This window comes from Pimephales promelas, chromosome 16, assembly GCF_988280905.1.
Source record: "Pimephales promelas chromosome 16, fPimPro1.hap1.1, whole genome shotgun sequence".
Classification (NCBI taxonomy): Eukaryota; Metazoa; Chordata; class Actinopteri; order Cypriniformes; family Leuciscidae; genus Pimephales; species Pimephales promelas.
This window is the reverse complement of record NC_142784.1, coordinates 11,537,690-11,555,564: the sequence shown is the minus strand read 5'-3', so window position 1 is coordinate 11,555,564 and position 17,875 is coordinate 11,537,690. Positions and strand designations below refer to the sequence as shown.

At 37.1% G+C, this 17,875-nt stretch overlaps 1 protein-coding gene across 1 annotated transcript in view; it reads left to right on the top strand.

Moving 5' to 3' along the window:
• Nucleotides 1-15,158, top strand: part of cog6 (component of oligomeric golgi complex 6) — a 56,377-nt gene extending 41,219 nt beyond the window's left edge. Inside the window, exons 15-19 of the mRNA XM_039660114.2 lie at nt 951-1,118; nt 1,250-1,357; nt 7,140-7,193; nt 9,321-9,400; nt 14,525-15,158. Of these exons, the coding sequence (XP_039516048.2) occupies nt 951-1,118; nt 1,250-1,357; nt 7,140-7,193; nt 9,321-9,400; nt 14,525-14,672 (558 nt within the window). The 3' untranslated portion in view covers nt 14,673-15,158. The remainder of the gene's footprint in view (nt 1-950; nt 1,119-1,249; nt 1,358-7,139; nt 7,194-9,320; nt 9,401-14,524) is intronic.
• The last annotated feature ends 2,717 nt before the right edge of the window (nt 15,159-17,875 follow it).

Below are 17,875 nucleotides of genomic sequence, written 5' to 3'. Positions count from 1 at the left end.
ACTTGACATTAATAAAAACAAAAATGTCTTTGTTATGACAAGTTGACATTAACCAAGAAATTATAACCTGTCAACCCCTCTCAAATATGTCATAACAGGTCTAATTATCAAACTTAAAGAAGTTATTTAGCTTTGTGTTAACATTACATTACCCTGTCATATGTTATGGTTGGTTTTAACTTTGGTTGTCATGACCCCATTATAATTTTACTGTGACAATTTTACTTGTCCTCAAGTAAAGTGGAACAATGTCAAATGCTTTAACAGTGTCATTAATATTTCCCCTTACCTCAAGTAAAGTGGAACACGTTGGACTAGTTACAATTTCTTAGTTAATGTCAAGTTGTCATAACAAAGACATTTTTGATCAGATTAGATTTTATCAGATTACTTTACGTTATCAGTTTACTTTATAAGATGACTACATAATTTGTTAATGTAATTAGATTATGTTATCAGATTACTTTACGTTATCAGTTTACTTTATCTAATTAGATTACGTCATCAGATTACTTTATGTTATCAGATTACTTTACGTTATCAGATTACTTTACGTTATCAGATTACTTTACGTTATAAGATTACTTTACGCTATCAGATTACTTTACGTAATTAGATTACGTTATCAGATTACTTTCACACATTTATTTTATGTCTTTAATCTCACTTTATTAACCAATGCCTAGGCTGTTGTCCTGGCTTCAATGATCCAATTCAACCACACTAATAGGCGAAAACGACTTTAAACCTCAGTTTACATTTCCTTCAGCCTGAGTCTTATTCAAGTAACGTAATGCATTACTGTTGTGCACAGTAATGCACTTAGTTAATTTTTTAGGGAGCAACACAATATTGTTACACATTACTTTTAAAAGTAACTTTCCCCAACATTGGTTATATTTATGTCAAACAGTTATGAGTTTGTCTTCTCTTTTCACGCTTTTGCTCAGGTGTTGTCCTGCATCCTTGACCCGTTGCTGCAGCTCTGCACGGTATCAGCCAGTAACCTGAGCACAGCGGATATGGCCACCTACATGGTCAACTCCCTCTACATGATGAAGACCACATTGGCGCTCTTCGAATTTACCGATAAACGCTTGGAAATGCTGGAATTTCAGGTGTGTTACACATGGACTTATAGCAAAATGTGAAATTATCAGACAATTTAAAATGATAAATGAGTTCTAAATGAAAGTGATTATTAGTGATTATTAGAATATAAGTTATTTTTATTGGTCACTTATTGTAGATTGAGGCTCACTTGGACACTCTGATCAATGAGCAAGCGACGTTTGTGCTGACCAGAGCCGCACTGAGTCACATCTACAGCTGTGTCCAGCAGCACAGCGCTGAACAGGTGAGAGCTCGTGTGAAAACCGCTCGGGATTTGACTCTTCTTCTTGGGTCACACCTAAAAATCCCCATAACTCTCCCCCTCGCCGTTTGGCGCTGTCGCCTGCTCTGCAACTGCAGAAGTCTCCCAGCGTTACAGGAATTATATGAATTATACACAGCTTCACAAGACCCAGAAATAAAGCTTTTAAGGAAATTATCCTCACAAAGCAGCCCATTGACGATTATTATCAGTTATTTAGGCCTGCTTTTATGCTTTTAATGCAGCCTGAACATTTTGAGTGTTTCTTGCTTCACATCAAAGGTAAATGAGTTTATGAAAAGGAGAAAGTTTTAGTTGTAAAATCTGATGGAATATTCAATGCAGATTAACCTGATAAGCAGAATATGTTTCTTAAAGCTTTTTATTTATTTATTTTAAATTGTATGAAACACAAACCACATTGGATATTACCTGCCATTCAAATTCTCTTAAATATAATACCTATGATGACTTGACAGCTGAGTGACAGCTGCCAAATAAAACTATTATACAGAATGATAAAATAACATTATTAGCCGGTTAAAGGTAATATTAAATAACTTTTTCTGTTCAGAACAATTACATTTTTTTGTTTATATTCCTGTTTAAATCTTGTTCGATTTTTTATTTTTTATTTTATTTATTTATTTTTTTTTATATATATAAACCGTTATTTATTTTAACAGTTGGAAAAACCTCCCTGCAGAGGAGTCTGGAAACGTGTGAAATTTTGAAATGAAAAATGTGTAGGAAACCTGTTTGTTTTTGTTTTTTTTTGTTTATTTTTTTTTCCTAAACTTTCTTTTGCAAAACACTATTTGTGGCCATGTTCCCCCTTTTATATCACCTCCAACACACACATACACTAATAGCGCACATTACTTCCTTATTATCTTCTTTTCATTTTACATTTGAAATCTCTATTGTCTATTCCTATCCCTTTAGACCTTATTACCATGGTTACCCTATGGTTAGAGGCTCATTAATAAAATCACAGAGCGTGGATGTTCAGGGAAATTCATCACATGGCAGGAAATGGCCTGAGATTGAAAAAGAACACAAAAATAAAGCTTATGCTGTAAACACGATTACCTGTCCAGATCTGTGTGCGCATCTGCAGATTAGACCAGGCAAATGATTTCCCTTTTGTTTTGTTGTTCTTCATTAATGATTTGGTTTGACACAGCTGAAAGCACTCAGCATCTCTTCTTACATTGTGTACTTTATAATGTGTATTGCAGACATTTAAGATCTTAAAACAACAACATTATAGTCTTTCACGGTTCTTTTTCAACCATTCTTCAAAGTTTCTTCTTTTGTGCTCCACAGAAGTATGTCGTATGAGTCGGTTCAGGAACTGAGAACCAGTTATTTTTTGGAACTCATTCCAGATGTTTTTGTGTTTTGTATAAATTGTAAAAATGCGACAGTGTAGTCCATTTATCAAACCAATGGTCTCAATTCTCAAACTCAACAACTTTTAATGAGTTGTTGTTGTTTATTTATTTAATTATTTATTAATAGTAAACCAGCAACCAGTGCAGACTGATTACTGAACAAATGACTGAGACAGTCAGCTTGACCAGTGTAGTCCAAATGATTAGCAGGGCTCCACACTGCGACCAAATGGTTGCATTTTGCGACCAAAAATTGAGAGTGTGCGACTGAATTTTACATCCAGTCGCACATGTGCGACCAGTAAATTTGCCACACGTTAAACGCATGGTAAGCGTGGAAGGGACGCGTCAATGAATCCGTGACAAGAATAGCGCGCGTAAACGTTTGTGGGAAGGAGACGGAAACAAATATCACAAACTGATGTGCGTCTGAGCAATCAGCGATCTATCGACTCGTTAGTCGTTACCTAGAAACGAATGCAAACAAAATGAAAGTGGAACGAAAATACGCCACTCATATATGATTAGGACCGTGAACCATTGACAAAATAAAGCCCCGAACTTGCCAGTCGCGGGCCGATCTCGCTCACGCAACACTGTTACTAGGAGATCCAGTGAAGAAATCCATTGAATTCGCCTCAGAATTAATAACATCAACACCACGAGATCCAGTGAGAAACACTCAGATTCAGCGCAGAGTTCTGTTATAAACCATATCAGATCAAACAGCGCTGACGTGGAAACCAGGAGAAACACTTATAGGAGGCTTTCAGTCCACAAATCAGCCTAACAGAACCATGGATTTAGGCTAATGTAGCAAGTTAACTCTTACCATAAATATGATAATGTGTAAGTAGCCTACTACACATCCTTTCCCAGCACTTCAATAATATCATATATAAATGTTTTTTTTTTGTATTTTTTATGTGATTACCATACCAACAAATTTTTTGTTCATCCTTTAAAGATTGTCCTTAAACGAAAAATTATGATGTTGGAAAACTCTTATTTAAACACTTAAAATAATAATATTAATAATAATACCATTGTAAACAGTAGGATGTTTATTGGCTATTTTCACTCCATATACATATTTTCACTACTTTTATTAATTAATATTAAGACATTATAAATGATAAAAACTAAAGTTAATTTCATCTACACCCTAAATTAAGCTTAGTGATTTATTGTTAGCCCCAGTGCTACCAGATTTTTTTTTTTTTTATAGAACTGTGAGTTCTCATTTTAGGTGATGCTGCCCTTAACTTTGAGTCTGGAGCCCTGTGAAGTTAAAATAAAACAGCATATCAAAATGTTAAGTCTATTTATTATTAAATAATTTGTCAGTTTTACAGTTATTTTGTGGGAAATTTGAATAATTGCATTGCAAGCTTATTTAAGGTGTGCCCCTAAATTTTTTGCTTGCGCTCCTAAAATTTTCAGTCAGGGGCAACAGCGCTCCTAGTAAAAAAAGTTAGTCTGGAGCCCTGATTAGTATTTTTAATTAATAAAAAATAAATAAATACAGTGCGACCAGTGTACTCTGATTCTTCTGCTAATAAACTGGCATGAATGATCTAGTTCTTTTTAATGAAAGAAAATGTACAGCGTGACTGCTGTAGTCTGATTCTCAATAAATTACTCTTTTGACTCGTTTGTTTTAGTGAATCAGAAACATACAACATAATCAGATATTACCAAAATGAATGATTCTTCTGCCAATGAACTGGCACTGATGATCCAGTTCTTTTAATGAATCAAAAACACCAACATTACCGGTCTAGTCCGATTCTCAAAAAAATTACTTTTATGACACTTTTTTTAAAATCTGAAACATACAGTGGCCAGTATATTTAGATCCCAGAATGAATGATTCTTGTAGTCCGATTCTCAATAAAATGTAGTTTTTTGTGAGAATTTGAAACGCATAGTGCGACCAGAGTAGTCGGACGATTCTTCTGCCAGTGAACTGGCACTGATGATCCAGTTCTTTTTAATGAATCACTTGAAACAGCTACTGACTCACTAAGTCACAAACTTATAAAGCAAGAGTTGTTGCCCTTTCATGTTGTTCCCACTGCTTTTTGATGCTTACTGAGTAATTGTCAGGTGAAAAAGTTTCCAGTGAACTTGGCGACTCTTTCGGACCCGTAGCGGCACTTTGAGCAAGGTGTTATATTACAGAAGACAGGCGAGAAAGCAAGAAGCATTGAAAGTAAGCCATGGATCTGTGTGTGTGTGTGTGTGTGGGTCTTGGCAGAGAAGTGCAGTCTGGGCATTTCCACGCCTGTCCTCATCACACTCCCCCGTAAAAGGCTGGCGTGTGACTAAGCGTCTCTGGACACCTGCTGTCCACAGCAAAGGACACAACTGTCTCTCTTACTGCTTCAATGTCTTCTCTGTCCACTCAACGCTGGTAATTACGGCCCGTCTCGGCTTTATACGGCTACTACTGCCCACAACAGACGTGATTCATCAACCAGGCCCTCGAAAGCCAACTTTGTGTCTCATGTCCATGGCATCATTTTAAAAACATTACCAACCTACAAATTGTATGTGCTAGAAAAAGACCATTAGACAGTATTAAGATCCTGTTGATGTCTGACACTCAGAATCTTTGTACACTGTTCATGTTGGTAGGCATGGAGCAAAGGACCTAGAACATAAGAATGATCCGTGTTATAATATAAGCCATGAAAGGTTGTGCATTACAACGATTCGTATGTCTAAAATCGCCTTAATTGTGGTTAAAATATGAATGATCTGAAAGGTCCATTGTTTGTTGTCAGTAGTGTAGCAATGTTTGAAGCACAACTCAGAGCTTTCTGTTGGTGAACGCGGCAAATACGCGTAAAACCTTGAACCTGTTGCGAACCTGCATGGGTTAAAGCCATTGCACACCGAAATTTTCGTATGCGTTTTTTCGTATTCGTGATTTGGTGGCTCTGAATTGTCAAAACACCATTCAAACTGCTTGCTACAGATGTGAAAAATGCAGAAAATCGAACCCGATTCAACATTTTTTATGACGGACGAAAGTTTCGGAGGCAGTGTGGAAGCTTCATTGACATTGTATTTATTTTTTAACGTATGAAAATTTTGGACTTTAATTTCGGACTCGGTGTTCAAGGGCCTTTAATGTTTCACCCTTATGCAGAATTCATAAGGTCAATAGGTCATGAACTGGCTTTTTAAATTTGATTATATTGTTGTCTGAGGTCAACTTATGACGTTTGCTTGGTTTTTGTATACAAAAGCATCAAAATGAATAAGTAATTGGCTATTTTGTAGCCTAGTTTTGAGCCTAGCTGAAAAACGCTGGGTTTTTATGGGCGTCTCGCACTGAAGACTTGAAGTAAGCGCCCACTGCTGTGAGTGGATAACAGTTTTGCATATTATAATGAGTTTCAGCTCACCCGTCGATGCACTTGTGGGAAATTGTTTTGAAAATGTCCAATGTTGTAAAATGGCAACCGGAATGATTCGCCCATACATGTTCGACCCAGAGTCCAAGGATATTCAGGATACAGGATATTCTTATAATACGATGACCTCTTAGATGTCAAAAGCTCAAGGAAAATTTGATTTCTCAGTTCACCACCCCTTTAAACAGGTCTCATCCTATCAAATTTTCGAGTCTACTGCTATCACAGGGGCTGTTTGCACGACACCTAACTTTTTATGCGTTTTGGCCGTTCGTTTACATGACAACGGCGTTTTGGGCAAGTTTTTGAAAACGGTCTTTGTGTGAACAACAAAAACCCGAATCTCTGAAGACGATGACGTCATGCACAGGCGTATTACGTGTTCAGTCTATAGTGTTTCATCGCCATCTAGTGGCCTGGCAGCAGAACACAGCGTTTTTATTTGTTTTTGGGGATCCGCGAGAATGGGGATCGCTTTGACAATGGTATCTGTACACGGAAAACTCAAAGGAAAAACTTTTCCATTTTAAACATATCGTTGTCGTGTAAACGTACCCATAATCTCTACAAGCGTGTGAACAAGGATTCTGGGTACACAAGCTTGAGTTCATATCTGCTAAAGTCAGTGTGTCAGAACTCAATTCCTAATGCAACACCATTGACGTGCTGCTGCTGTTCAATTGCATTGTACAATAGATGTTCTTTTCTTAGACATGTTTTTGTCCGTTTTCACTCCTATTCATTTTTTTTATTCCATCTATTCAACAGCGTCACAAAGCAGCTAAGAATTAGGTTGAAATGTGTTTTCAAGCTGTCCTGTTGCACCTATTCCTTCTCTTTGTTTATGTGTTGTATCTATGCCGCAGGCTGTTTCAGTTCACACAGCTAAAGGAAAGTAGTTGTGTATCCTTCGCTCATGTTTTGCTGTGTTCTCCCTCTTAGGGTCCCTTGGCCAACCTCCCTGGCATGGACAGCACATCCTTAAAAACGGCAATGGTGAGGCCTGTTTTTCTCTCTTTATTAAATTGCCCCTATTATGCTATTTTAAAGTTTTCTAATTTTGTTTTCGAGGTCTCCGACAATAGGTTTAAATGCGTCCAAGGTCAAAAACACTTTGCCGATTTTCAACCTACTTTGTATTGTTACAGTGTCGGAAACATACAACACCTATTTTGTGTTAGTTATCATGGGGTTAAGTAACATGATAACTTAGCCCTCCTCCTGCTTGGGATTTAAGAGATTATGGTTAACAATTAATTGATTTTTCATTTAAACAACGATCGATTATGGGAATTTATGTAAATTGACATCCCTAGGCTTAAACAGTTCAGTGAAGGATTCAGTCTCGCTAAACCCTTTCTGAGAGCTTACTCATTACATTAATTCATTTAGCAGACGCTTTTATCCAAAACTATTTTGGATACTCTTCTCTGATTGGTCAAATGACGCAGTCTGTTGTGATTGGTCAACGATACAGCCTGTTTTAGAAACTGAGCGGCCATATCTGATCTTTCTCAGCTCTTGTACACACAGTAACGATGGTGTTGATTTTACCGTACCAATTCGGCTCTGAATCTTCTGAAAAGGTGATTTTGGGAGACAATTACTTTTATCTTTGAAACGCCGCAGACCTTTTACATTCTCAAACAGCTAAATTACACACTACATGAAAGATAATAATATGTGAACTTGGACCACAAAACCAGCGTCGCACAAAACTTAAGTCTCACAGGTATATTTGTTATTTGTTATATTTGTCTTTTATGCCAAAAATCATTAGGATATTAAGTAAAGATCATGATCCATGAAGATATTTAGTACATTTCTTACCTTAAAGGGTTATTTCACCCAAAAATGAAAATTAAGTCATTAATTGCTCACCCCCATGCTGAACCAACCCCGTAAGACCTTCGTTCGTCTTCGGAGCACAAATGAAGATATTTTTTATTAAATTTGAGAGCCGAATCACTACCACATAGGCTCCTAAGGGATTGAAACTTGACGGCCCAGAAAGTCATTGAAGAAAATGTTTAAATATTCCATGTGACTAAATATTTAAATATTCATTGTTGGCCTGAAACGAGACTTCAAGAGATTTCCACGACGCATGCGTGAGAATTGCGATCTCCTTCAACTACTTCAGTTCAGTTCTCGCGCATGCGTCGTGGAAATCTAAGGAAGTCTCGTTTCAGGCCAACAAGGAAGAAAAGGAATAGTCGAATAAAGTCGTTATTTTTGTTTGTTTTTCCACACAAAAAGTATTCTTGTCGCTTGATAAACTTATAGTTGAGCCACTGTAGTCACATGGAATATTTAAACATTTTCTTCAATGACTTTCTGGGCCGTCAAGTGTCATGCCCTTAGGAGCCTATGTGGTAGTGATTCGGCTCTCAACTTTAATAAAAAATATCTTCATTTGTGCTCCGAAGATGAACGAAGGTCTTATGGGGTTGGTACAGCATTGGGGTGAGTAATTAATGACTTAATTTTCATTTTTGGGTGAACTAACCCTTTAAATACATACAAATTTTAGTTTTGTAAGTGGATGCAGCACAATCGCCAACAGAAATGGAAACCTTTTAAAAGCAATTTTCTCAAAATATATATATTTTTTTGCACCCTCAGATTCCCGATTTCAAATAATTGTATCTCGACCAAATATTGTCCTATCATAACAAACCATACATCAACAGAAAGCTTATTCAGCTTTCATGTAATGTATAAATCTCAATTAAAAAAAAATGGACACACAAGCGTGGCTCTGCAGGTAGATTCATGTTTTCAGACATATTTTGTTATTTGAATCCAGTCTGAATCGAAAACCGTTTTTTTTTCCCTCACACAACCTGCAGAACAAATTAGTGTTTTCACAGCTTTTCTGTCTGTCAATCCTTTTCTCAGACCCTTTTACCACTTTTTTAAGGTGAAATCACATCACATACATTTTGAGGTGAAATCACAGACATCCTTTGTTAATAATTGTAAATTAACAAATCAAATCCAGTCTGAATAGTGCTACCTAATGGTTTTAAAGGTCTGGTCACATTTGCTAAAGTCAGCAAAGTTATGTTTTTCTTTCCATTCCTGATGTGTCTAACAGTGTGTTGTTTGTTTTACACACAGGTCCAGTTTGACCGTTACTTGGCCTCTCCTGATACACTTGTGATGCCGCAGCTCAACTTCCTGCTCAGTGCTGCTATCAAGTATGAGTCTACTTCCATTTATCACACATGTTTCATCTATAATACAGCCATTTACAATTAACACGAAGCATAACGTTTCGAAACATTACAATTTCTAGCTCAAGTTTAGCTATTCTTGTTACTCAACCACATCTGACTTAAACAAATAAGGCTTTGGCCCATAAAATGTATGGGGCCGTCAAGACATTAGTTAAGCGGTCATGAGCATGACAGGTTTCTGTTGCGTTTGTCATGTTTCTTGGTGCTTTTAGCATCAGCACATCAGTGCGATGTTGCTATTTGAGCGGTAGAGAGGCGCACACATTGAGTCACATTGTTACTGGGAAATGTAACCGGCTTGAGGAGCACTCACTGTCCCTCAGGTTAATGTTCTCTATTAATGGAGATGGACTCGTGCATGGGTTTGGCACAGCTAATTAGCTCCTGGTCCATTTCTCTATCTCTCCCACACATAAACACGCCGCACGTGACTCAACTCTGCATGAGATACAAAGACGAGCTAAATGGAGATGGATCCATACGCACACACATAGATTTTGTTCTGTTCACTTCTAAGGGATAAGTTCAACCAAATCTGAATATGTTGCCGTTATTTAATAAGCCTTGCGTCTGTTCAAACTTGAATGACTTGAATTTCTTTTCTTTCTTCACCCGTGCTTTCTTGTCTGATTCATACAGGAATTGCTATTTTGGGTCGGATCTTTTCATTTAATTCCTTTATCCGGTTCACAAAACGGTTCTGAAAGATTTGTTCACGAATCTGACTACGTCTGTCTCTCTCTCTGTGTGTATGTGTCTGTCTATCTATTAGGGGTGCAACGGTACAGATAGCCCACGGTACGGTCCGTACCTCGGTTTTTGGGCCACGGTCTCGGTTCGGTTTCGGTACCTTTTGTGCAGAAAGAGACTGCTATTTCATCCCAAAAATATGTTTTATTTTTCTTATGAGCATAAACAGAATGTCACAGTAGTAAGAACATCAATGTGTATGGAATAAATTAACACTCTAGTCTGTACTGAACCTCTTCAACTACCACTTATGAAATACAAAATGTAAACAAGCAAACTTTAAAATATTCAAGTGGATCCCAAATCCAAACCTTGATAACTGGTAAATGAAGTGATCAATGTGAAAGAAAAAGTGCACTTTTACCTTTAACATAAATTAGCTTGTGGTTTGAATAAAAAGAGCAGAGCAAAATAATATAATTTAAAAAAAATACTGCATTCAGGATACAAAGTGCAATGTTATTTACTCATCCACTTTTGAGAGATTCTTGTGCAAAAATATACTGCAGTCAAAGTTTTTACTGGGTTTGCGTTATGCATCTGTGCTGGGAATGTAGCGAGTGCTTGGAGCCGAGGTGAGGCGTTTATTTAGTAAGCGTGAGCGCGCTGGGGCGGGCACGTAACTTACATTCGCAGCCTGACTCATATGAGTATTCAATGTGCGGCGGCTCGCTAACAACAGTGGGTTGTTTTGAATGAGACGACCCGTGTGAACGAGGAGCGCTTTATGAACGTCTATGACGCGCGAGCAGCGCCGGTCTGTTCGTGTGTCTGTTAGAGTGAGCGCTCGTGAGCGACACACACATTACCTGATTTATACGTGGTTGAACTGGCCGTGTGACAAACAAAGCGGGAATAAGCTGGACACGAGCGCAAGTTCGCGGGCGAATTTAATAATGCGGAGCGTTGTTAACTAATTGATCCATATAGTAAGGCGCTTCCGAATATAAGGCACACACTGTCGTTTTTTGAGAAGATTAAAGGCTTTTAAGTGCGCCTTTTATAGTGCGGAAAATACGGTAAAAGGATCAGCACGAACTCTATGGCAGAACCGAAGTCCCGCGGGACACGAGGTTAGATTGTCCCGTGCAGGGCTGACCGAACGGTCCGGGATTTTACCGTGTACCGTTGCATCCCTACTATCTATCTATCTATCTTAAAGTTAGATTATAAAGCTAGAGCATAGGAGAAATGCAGAGAAAACTTTTATTTATTTATTTATTTATTTATTTATTTTGGTATATGTGTGTAAGTCAATTAGTTTAAGTGTGTGGGTAGTATTTTTGGTTGAACTGCTCCTTATAGGCCAATCATTAAATTTATGGCAACACTTTACGGTAAGGGTACATGAATTATCACATTTTCATGTACAAATTCAAGCATGAATTACGGCATTAATTCATGCATTAATATCTCATGAATCATCAGGAACTAACACGAGTTCAACGTTTTTCATTCATGACTTCATGGATGAACAAAAGCTTAATTAAAACATTAATTAAGATGAGTAGATCATCATAAATTATGATTTATTACACATTGTGGATAAAGCTTCAGTTATGGTACATGAATCATGAACTCATGCATAAAAAAGCTTTAAAGCAACACCAAGTAACTTTTCCTCTGCGGTCGCCCTACAGGTTGGAAGTGGAACTGTCCATTACTGCTGTTGTAAATAATTTAGCCTACCACATCCTAATGTCGCACGCACACACACACACATGCTCTCTGTCACACACAAGCTACCCAGCTGCTATATAGTTGTAGTCTACTGTCGAGTACACTCCACCTATCGGCAATTGTAACGCTTGCCGTAAAGCAAGTCAGATTTGTAGTTTTCTTATGTTGCATTTGTACTACAGAAACGCGACCCGATCTGGCAATCTTACATAGTGTGGATATATCAGATAAAGGACCGCAAAGCGGTGGCATAAGTGCATTTCACCATGTCACGACTTGATGAACCACTGAAACGATTTTGAAAACATTAATTTAAGGTAAAAAAAAAATTACTTCGTGTTGCTTTAATTCATGCAAGACTACTCTTCAAATTATTAAAGGGACATACAAAAATCTACATTTACCTCTTTCATGCATATAGGCTAGAACAGGATATCAGTTTATGTGAGAAGTTACCCAGCATGCTCATGTCTTCTTCATAGCCTGCAGGTAAATGGACAGACCCCAAAATAGACCAATCACAGCTCATAGCACATCAACTCTGTTGACATTCAAATACAGAAGTCATCATTAACTAAGCATCATCTTTTACAAAAAAAGAAATAAAAAAATGTTTTCGGTTAAGGAGTCACCTTTTAATGTATACAGTTTTATGAATAGATATTATTCCTTAACCTAAAACAAAGTTGATGGTGTATGTGCTGAAGTCCTTCTCAGCTCTTTTATTCCTTCTCGCTGTTGATTTCACTGGTTTATACAGTTTTAGAATAAAGCGGTACAGTTAAGATCCATTTTTCCAAGTTAGGATCCAAGAAGTCTATTTGTGTCCACAGTATATTGTTTGCAAAGGTTTGAACTTTCATGATCATATTATGTCATTATGTCACAGATATGCCACCATTTGTGCTAAGTCGTCACTTTAGTTGAGGGGTCACACACATGAAGTCATTAAAAGATTATGCTTACTGTATTTGAATGTCAACAGAGTTGATGTGCTATGACCTGGGATTGGTCTATTTTGGGGTCTGAAGAAGACATGAACATACTGGATAACTCCGATCATAATTCAGAAAATTATATTTATACTGTTTTAGTCTGTATGCATGCATGAGGTAATGTGGATTTTTGTGTATTCCTTTAATAATTCGAAGAGTAGTCTTGCATGCATTAATTACTCTTTTTTTAAGTACACGAGTTCATGATGATTCATGTACCATAACTGTAACTGCAGCTTTATCCACAATGGGTTGTAAAAGACAATTTTTTGTGAACAAAGAAAACATAATTTATGATGATCTATTCATCTTAGTTAATGTTTTAATTAAGCTGTTGTTCATCAGCTTGAATGAAAAACGTTGAACGTTAGTTCCTGATGATTCATGAGATATTAATGCATGAATTAATGGCTAATTCACGCTTGATTTTATACATGAATTCATGATAATTCATGTACCCACATGTGGATAAATTGCCCAATTACCTTTAAAACTGCAGTGTGCACATATGTGTATCTGTATTGGTAGAAGTGCATCTGTAGAGGGCAGTGTTAGTCCTGAACTGAACCCAGATCAGTGTCTTGTGTAGCTCTACTGTCTTTGCTCACTCAACCAGCCATGTTCTGACCAGTTTATGTAGTTTTCAATTAAGGCCGATTCCTGTGTGATGGGTTTCCAGGAACCTAGATCAACAGAAGTACCCTCAAAACCAAAACAGCACCAAGTTATGGCTACCAAAGTGTTCCTCGAGTCATTTATCTATGGTGTTGTTTTGATTCACTTGGTTTGTTCAGTGACACAATGTAAAATGTGGTTGTCAGACTAACCTTGACTGGTTTATTTACCACTCATATATTGTAAGTAGATTTTAATTGCTACCTAATTGTATTATTTTGGGAACACTTTACATTGTAGTATCTATCTATGGCTATCAATTTTTGGCTATCCATCCATCCATCTATGGCTATCTATCTTTGGCTATCTATCTATCTATCTATCTATCTATCTATCTATCTATCTATCTATCTATCTATCTATCTATCTATCTATCTATCTATCTATCTATCTATCTATCTATCTATCTATCTATCTATCTATCTGGCTGTCGGTCCTATCTATCTATCTATCTGGCTATTGGTCTATCTATCTATCTATCTATCTATCTATCTATCTATCCATCTATGGCTATCTATCTTTGGCTATCTATCTATCTATCTATCTATCTATCTGGCTGTCGGTCCTATCTATCTATCTATCTATCTATCTATCTGGCTATTGGTCTATCTATCTATCTATCCATCTATGGCTATCTATCTATGGCTATCTATCTATCTATCTATTGCTGCTGTCTGCCTGTCTGTCTATATCTATATCTATCCATCTCTGGCTGGCTATCTAACTGTCTGTCTATCTCTATCTATCCCACTTGGTCTGCCTGGCCATCTCTATCTATCTATCTATCTATCTATCTATCTATCTATCTATCTATCCATCTATGTCTAACTTGCGTAAATTCACTTTTTAAGTTCATATTTAATTACAATGCCAACGTGGTGACATCTGTACTGTGATATAAAATGTAACCAATTTTTAATGTGCTATCTTAAATTGAATGTGTAAATTTAGCATATAATAATCAGAATAATTCTCTCTCTCTCAGGGAGCAGATCTTCAAACAATCCACAGAGCTGGTGTTTCGTGCGTATGGAGAGGTGTATAAAGCGGTCACCAACCCTACAAATGCCTATAAAGACGCTGAGTCTGTCCTGCACAGATCTCCACAGCAGGTACAAACCCTGCTGTCCTGAAATGTGCCACACAATACAAAATTGTAACAAGCTAGGATGTCCGTGTCCTGGAACTGGCCACAAGACCATGTTCATGTACTCGTCAGGTGATGGGAGGGGTTTCTCACTGGGTACTACTAATTATGTGAAACAAAGAGACTCCAGTGACAGCGAACATACAGGAACATATCGGTCTGGATTTCTCACTTGTTGCTCTTTGGACGCTGCTGTTTGCCAGAGGAGAGGAGAGGACAGCTCACGCTGAGAAAAAAAAATATTGTAATAATATCTTCTCCCCACGTCAATGGAGATTGCCACTAGCAGGCCTGAGGAAGCACACTGCCGCCCATGCTACATGCATATTCACATGCACTCAAATATATGTACAGTCATTGCATTGGGCTTTTTCTTTCCCCGCCACAGAGGCCTGATGTGAGTCAGCGTCGTCTGCAATCAGAATCAGTCTTCTCTTTAAAACATATTTTTCCAAAACAGCAATAAAATACTAAAAAAATCATAGGTGTTTGTGTCACTATCTATCCATCTATCTTTTTGTCTATCCATCTGCCTGTGTCTTTCACTTGTTCACTTTAAAATCATAATTGTTTCTAAACAACATTAAAATGCACTCAGAAGTTCCCACTGTTTTTCCTTTCTCAGCCTCTTCTGAAAGAGGTAGTTAAATGAAATTTTGCGGCCACCCAGTGGAGAACTCGACCAATGGGGTGAAAGTCGAAGGCATTCTCTCAGACAATGGTGCTTTCATGTGAGCGGCCCAATGGCCAGTCACGCCATCCTTTAATTGCCGACAAAACGCCTGCCAGTGCTCGTTCGACTAAATTTAGCGAAACGCTGAAAAACAGTGGAGAAAATAAAAGCGGTATTACTCAGACTATTAATAGAAGTTTGTACAGAATGGCAGACAGAATAGTATAGCCTCGCAGAAGCGCAGGGTGACAGATAAAGAGCGTTGGGGTGTGAGGAGACTACAGTGATCTCTGTGTGTGAGAGGCGCTGTGGACCACATGGCCTCTCATCTGGGGGAATATTTTGAGCGCGTCACATGGCCGCATTAAAGGGACTCTCCCCGCGGTGCCTGTAGCTAAGACGCCCCTCACATGCCTCGCTTTCAGCTCCAGGCTTTCAGCTAGTGAAAAGTGAAGTACAAGTGTGACACTGTGGTGTGGTTTACTGTGAAATGGGTTATGAATATAGACTACTATTTTTAACGCAGATCACATCTGTGGGAGGCACGGAAACTCATTTTGGTTATCACACAGCATCTAAACCTGCAACACTCCAGCTGAAAGCGTTGGTGTGCAGTCCAGTGTCGGTCTGAGGAGAGCTTTTGCTTTTTCGACATTCAGTGGCTGCAAGAAGTGTTCAAACACTGAAGTGCATTTAAGTTAACTCAAGTTAACTCAACATGAAGAAAAAAAACATCCAGTACTTGTGAAAGTAAAAATATTTCACATTTAATTATAAAAAAGTCAATCATTTTCTTTGTAGTTGAGTGTCTAAAAGGTTCCAACATAACCACACTAGAACTAACAATTAAGTTTATTTAATAAATGTCATTACATTGTTGATTTCGACACATGACTATTTTGACAATATTTTCACAATAAGGGGTTTTGTTTAAAAAAGAAAATTGAGAAACATTAACAAAAAAAGTATGCCAAACTACGTAGCCCTCAAACCGTATTCACTTTACAGCCCTTAATCCTGTAATTGTGGACAAATGTGGGCACAGAGGACTCAGGTTTAACCCTAATTTTTATTTATTATAAATGTTATATCACTGTCTTCGATAAAGTTTTGTCTGTCCATTTATGGTGTTTTTTCATTTTATTTTAGGCGTATTTTTGAATTTATTTACTTCAAAGTGTACCATATTTTCCTGTGTAAATTATGCTTATTTTTATGTTTTTGTTTTTTTTTTGTTTTTTAACTACATTAAAATATCATTCCACTAAGTTCTTCGAGCTAAAACCTAAAGATGTAAACCTCTGGTGTCTTATTTTGGCTTATTTTAGAATGCTCTAAATTACAGTTTTTCCCATTCATTTCTATTGAATGGGCCCATTTTTGACCCAAACACAAAATTAAGGATTTTTTTTTTTTCACCCACTTAACATTGTAGAATTGAGTCAAAAAAAAATGTGTGTGTTCAGGAGGCAAACGTAGGAAAAGTAGCCAAGTCTTGTACCTCTCAGATCAAGGGAAGTTTTTTTTTTAAAAATAAATCAAAACTATTTTGCCCACATTTGTCCAGAATATGGTTTTAGGGTTAACTAATTTAAATGATTCGAATAGGATTTTCTCTTCATAATGATATCAGACAGTTTTTCTACCCTGACTTTATACTCCACCAAAAAATACCAAACTGTATTTTTATTTTTTTTATATATATATTTTTTATGAATTAATAAATCTGGATAAAAAAACACATTATATTAAATGTTTTATTTAAATGTTACTAGGATACATCATTCCTTAGAAAATCTCTATTTTACTTTTTTTTTAAATCTAAATTGAACTATCACCAAAAGTTAACTTTGGGCAGTTCCAAAAAATATGAAAATCAACATCCATATAACAAGAACATTTTCTACCCAGAATATTTCCATCTTCTTCAAGAAGTGCATGTGTGTTGTATTGTACACTCAAGAGTCAGCATACTGTTTATCATCAGATCAAGATCTTTATCTTGCTCTTTCTTCCATTTACATTATATAGTGTGATAGAGAGTTTTCTCGGTTCTCCATCAGACCACGGTACAGTTATTATTGTTTGATTAAATCCATATTTTTACATTGAATGAATGTGGCATACAGTGGTTATTCACTGCTGGCAAGATGGTTTTTTTAATAAAACATGCAGTAGTAGTTTTTTTAATTGGTGTGCATAACTAGAGAAAACAAGGCTCTTTGTACCTTTGCTTCAACACCAATTTGGAGCAGACACATAACAGGATAGTTTGGTGCAGGTAACATGACAATAATACACATTTGTTAGGGGGACTTAAAGAAACTATATGTAGTTAGCATATTAAGTTTATCCATGCAGGCCGCACTGTACCACCACAACTTTTGCTCTTAAGTGTCACACCATGAGACGTGATCTAAGCTGATGTGTTGCACTGTAATGTGATGACATCATGGCTGTGGATAGACCACTGGATTGAGATCTAGACTAACTCCGCCTCAACCCGTCCAAACCCA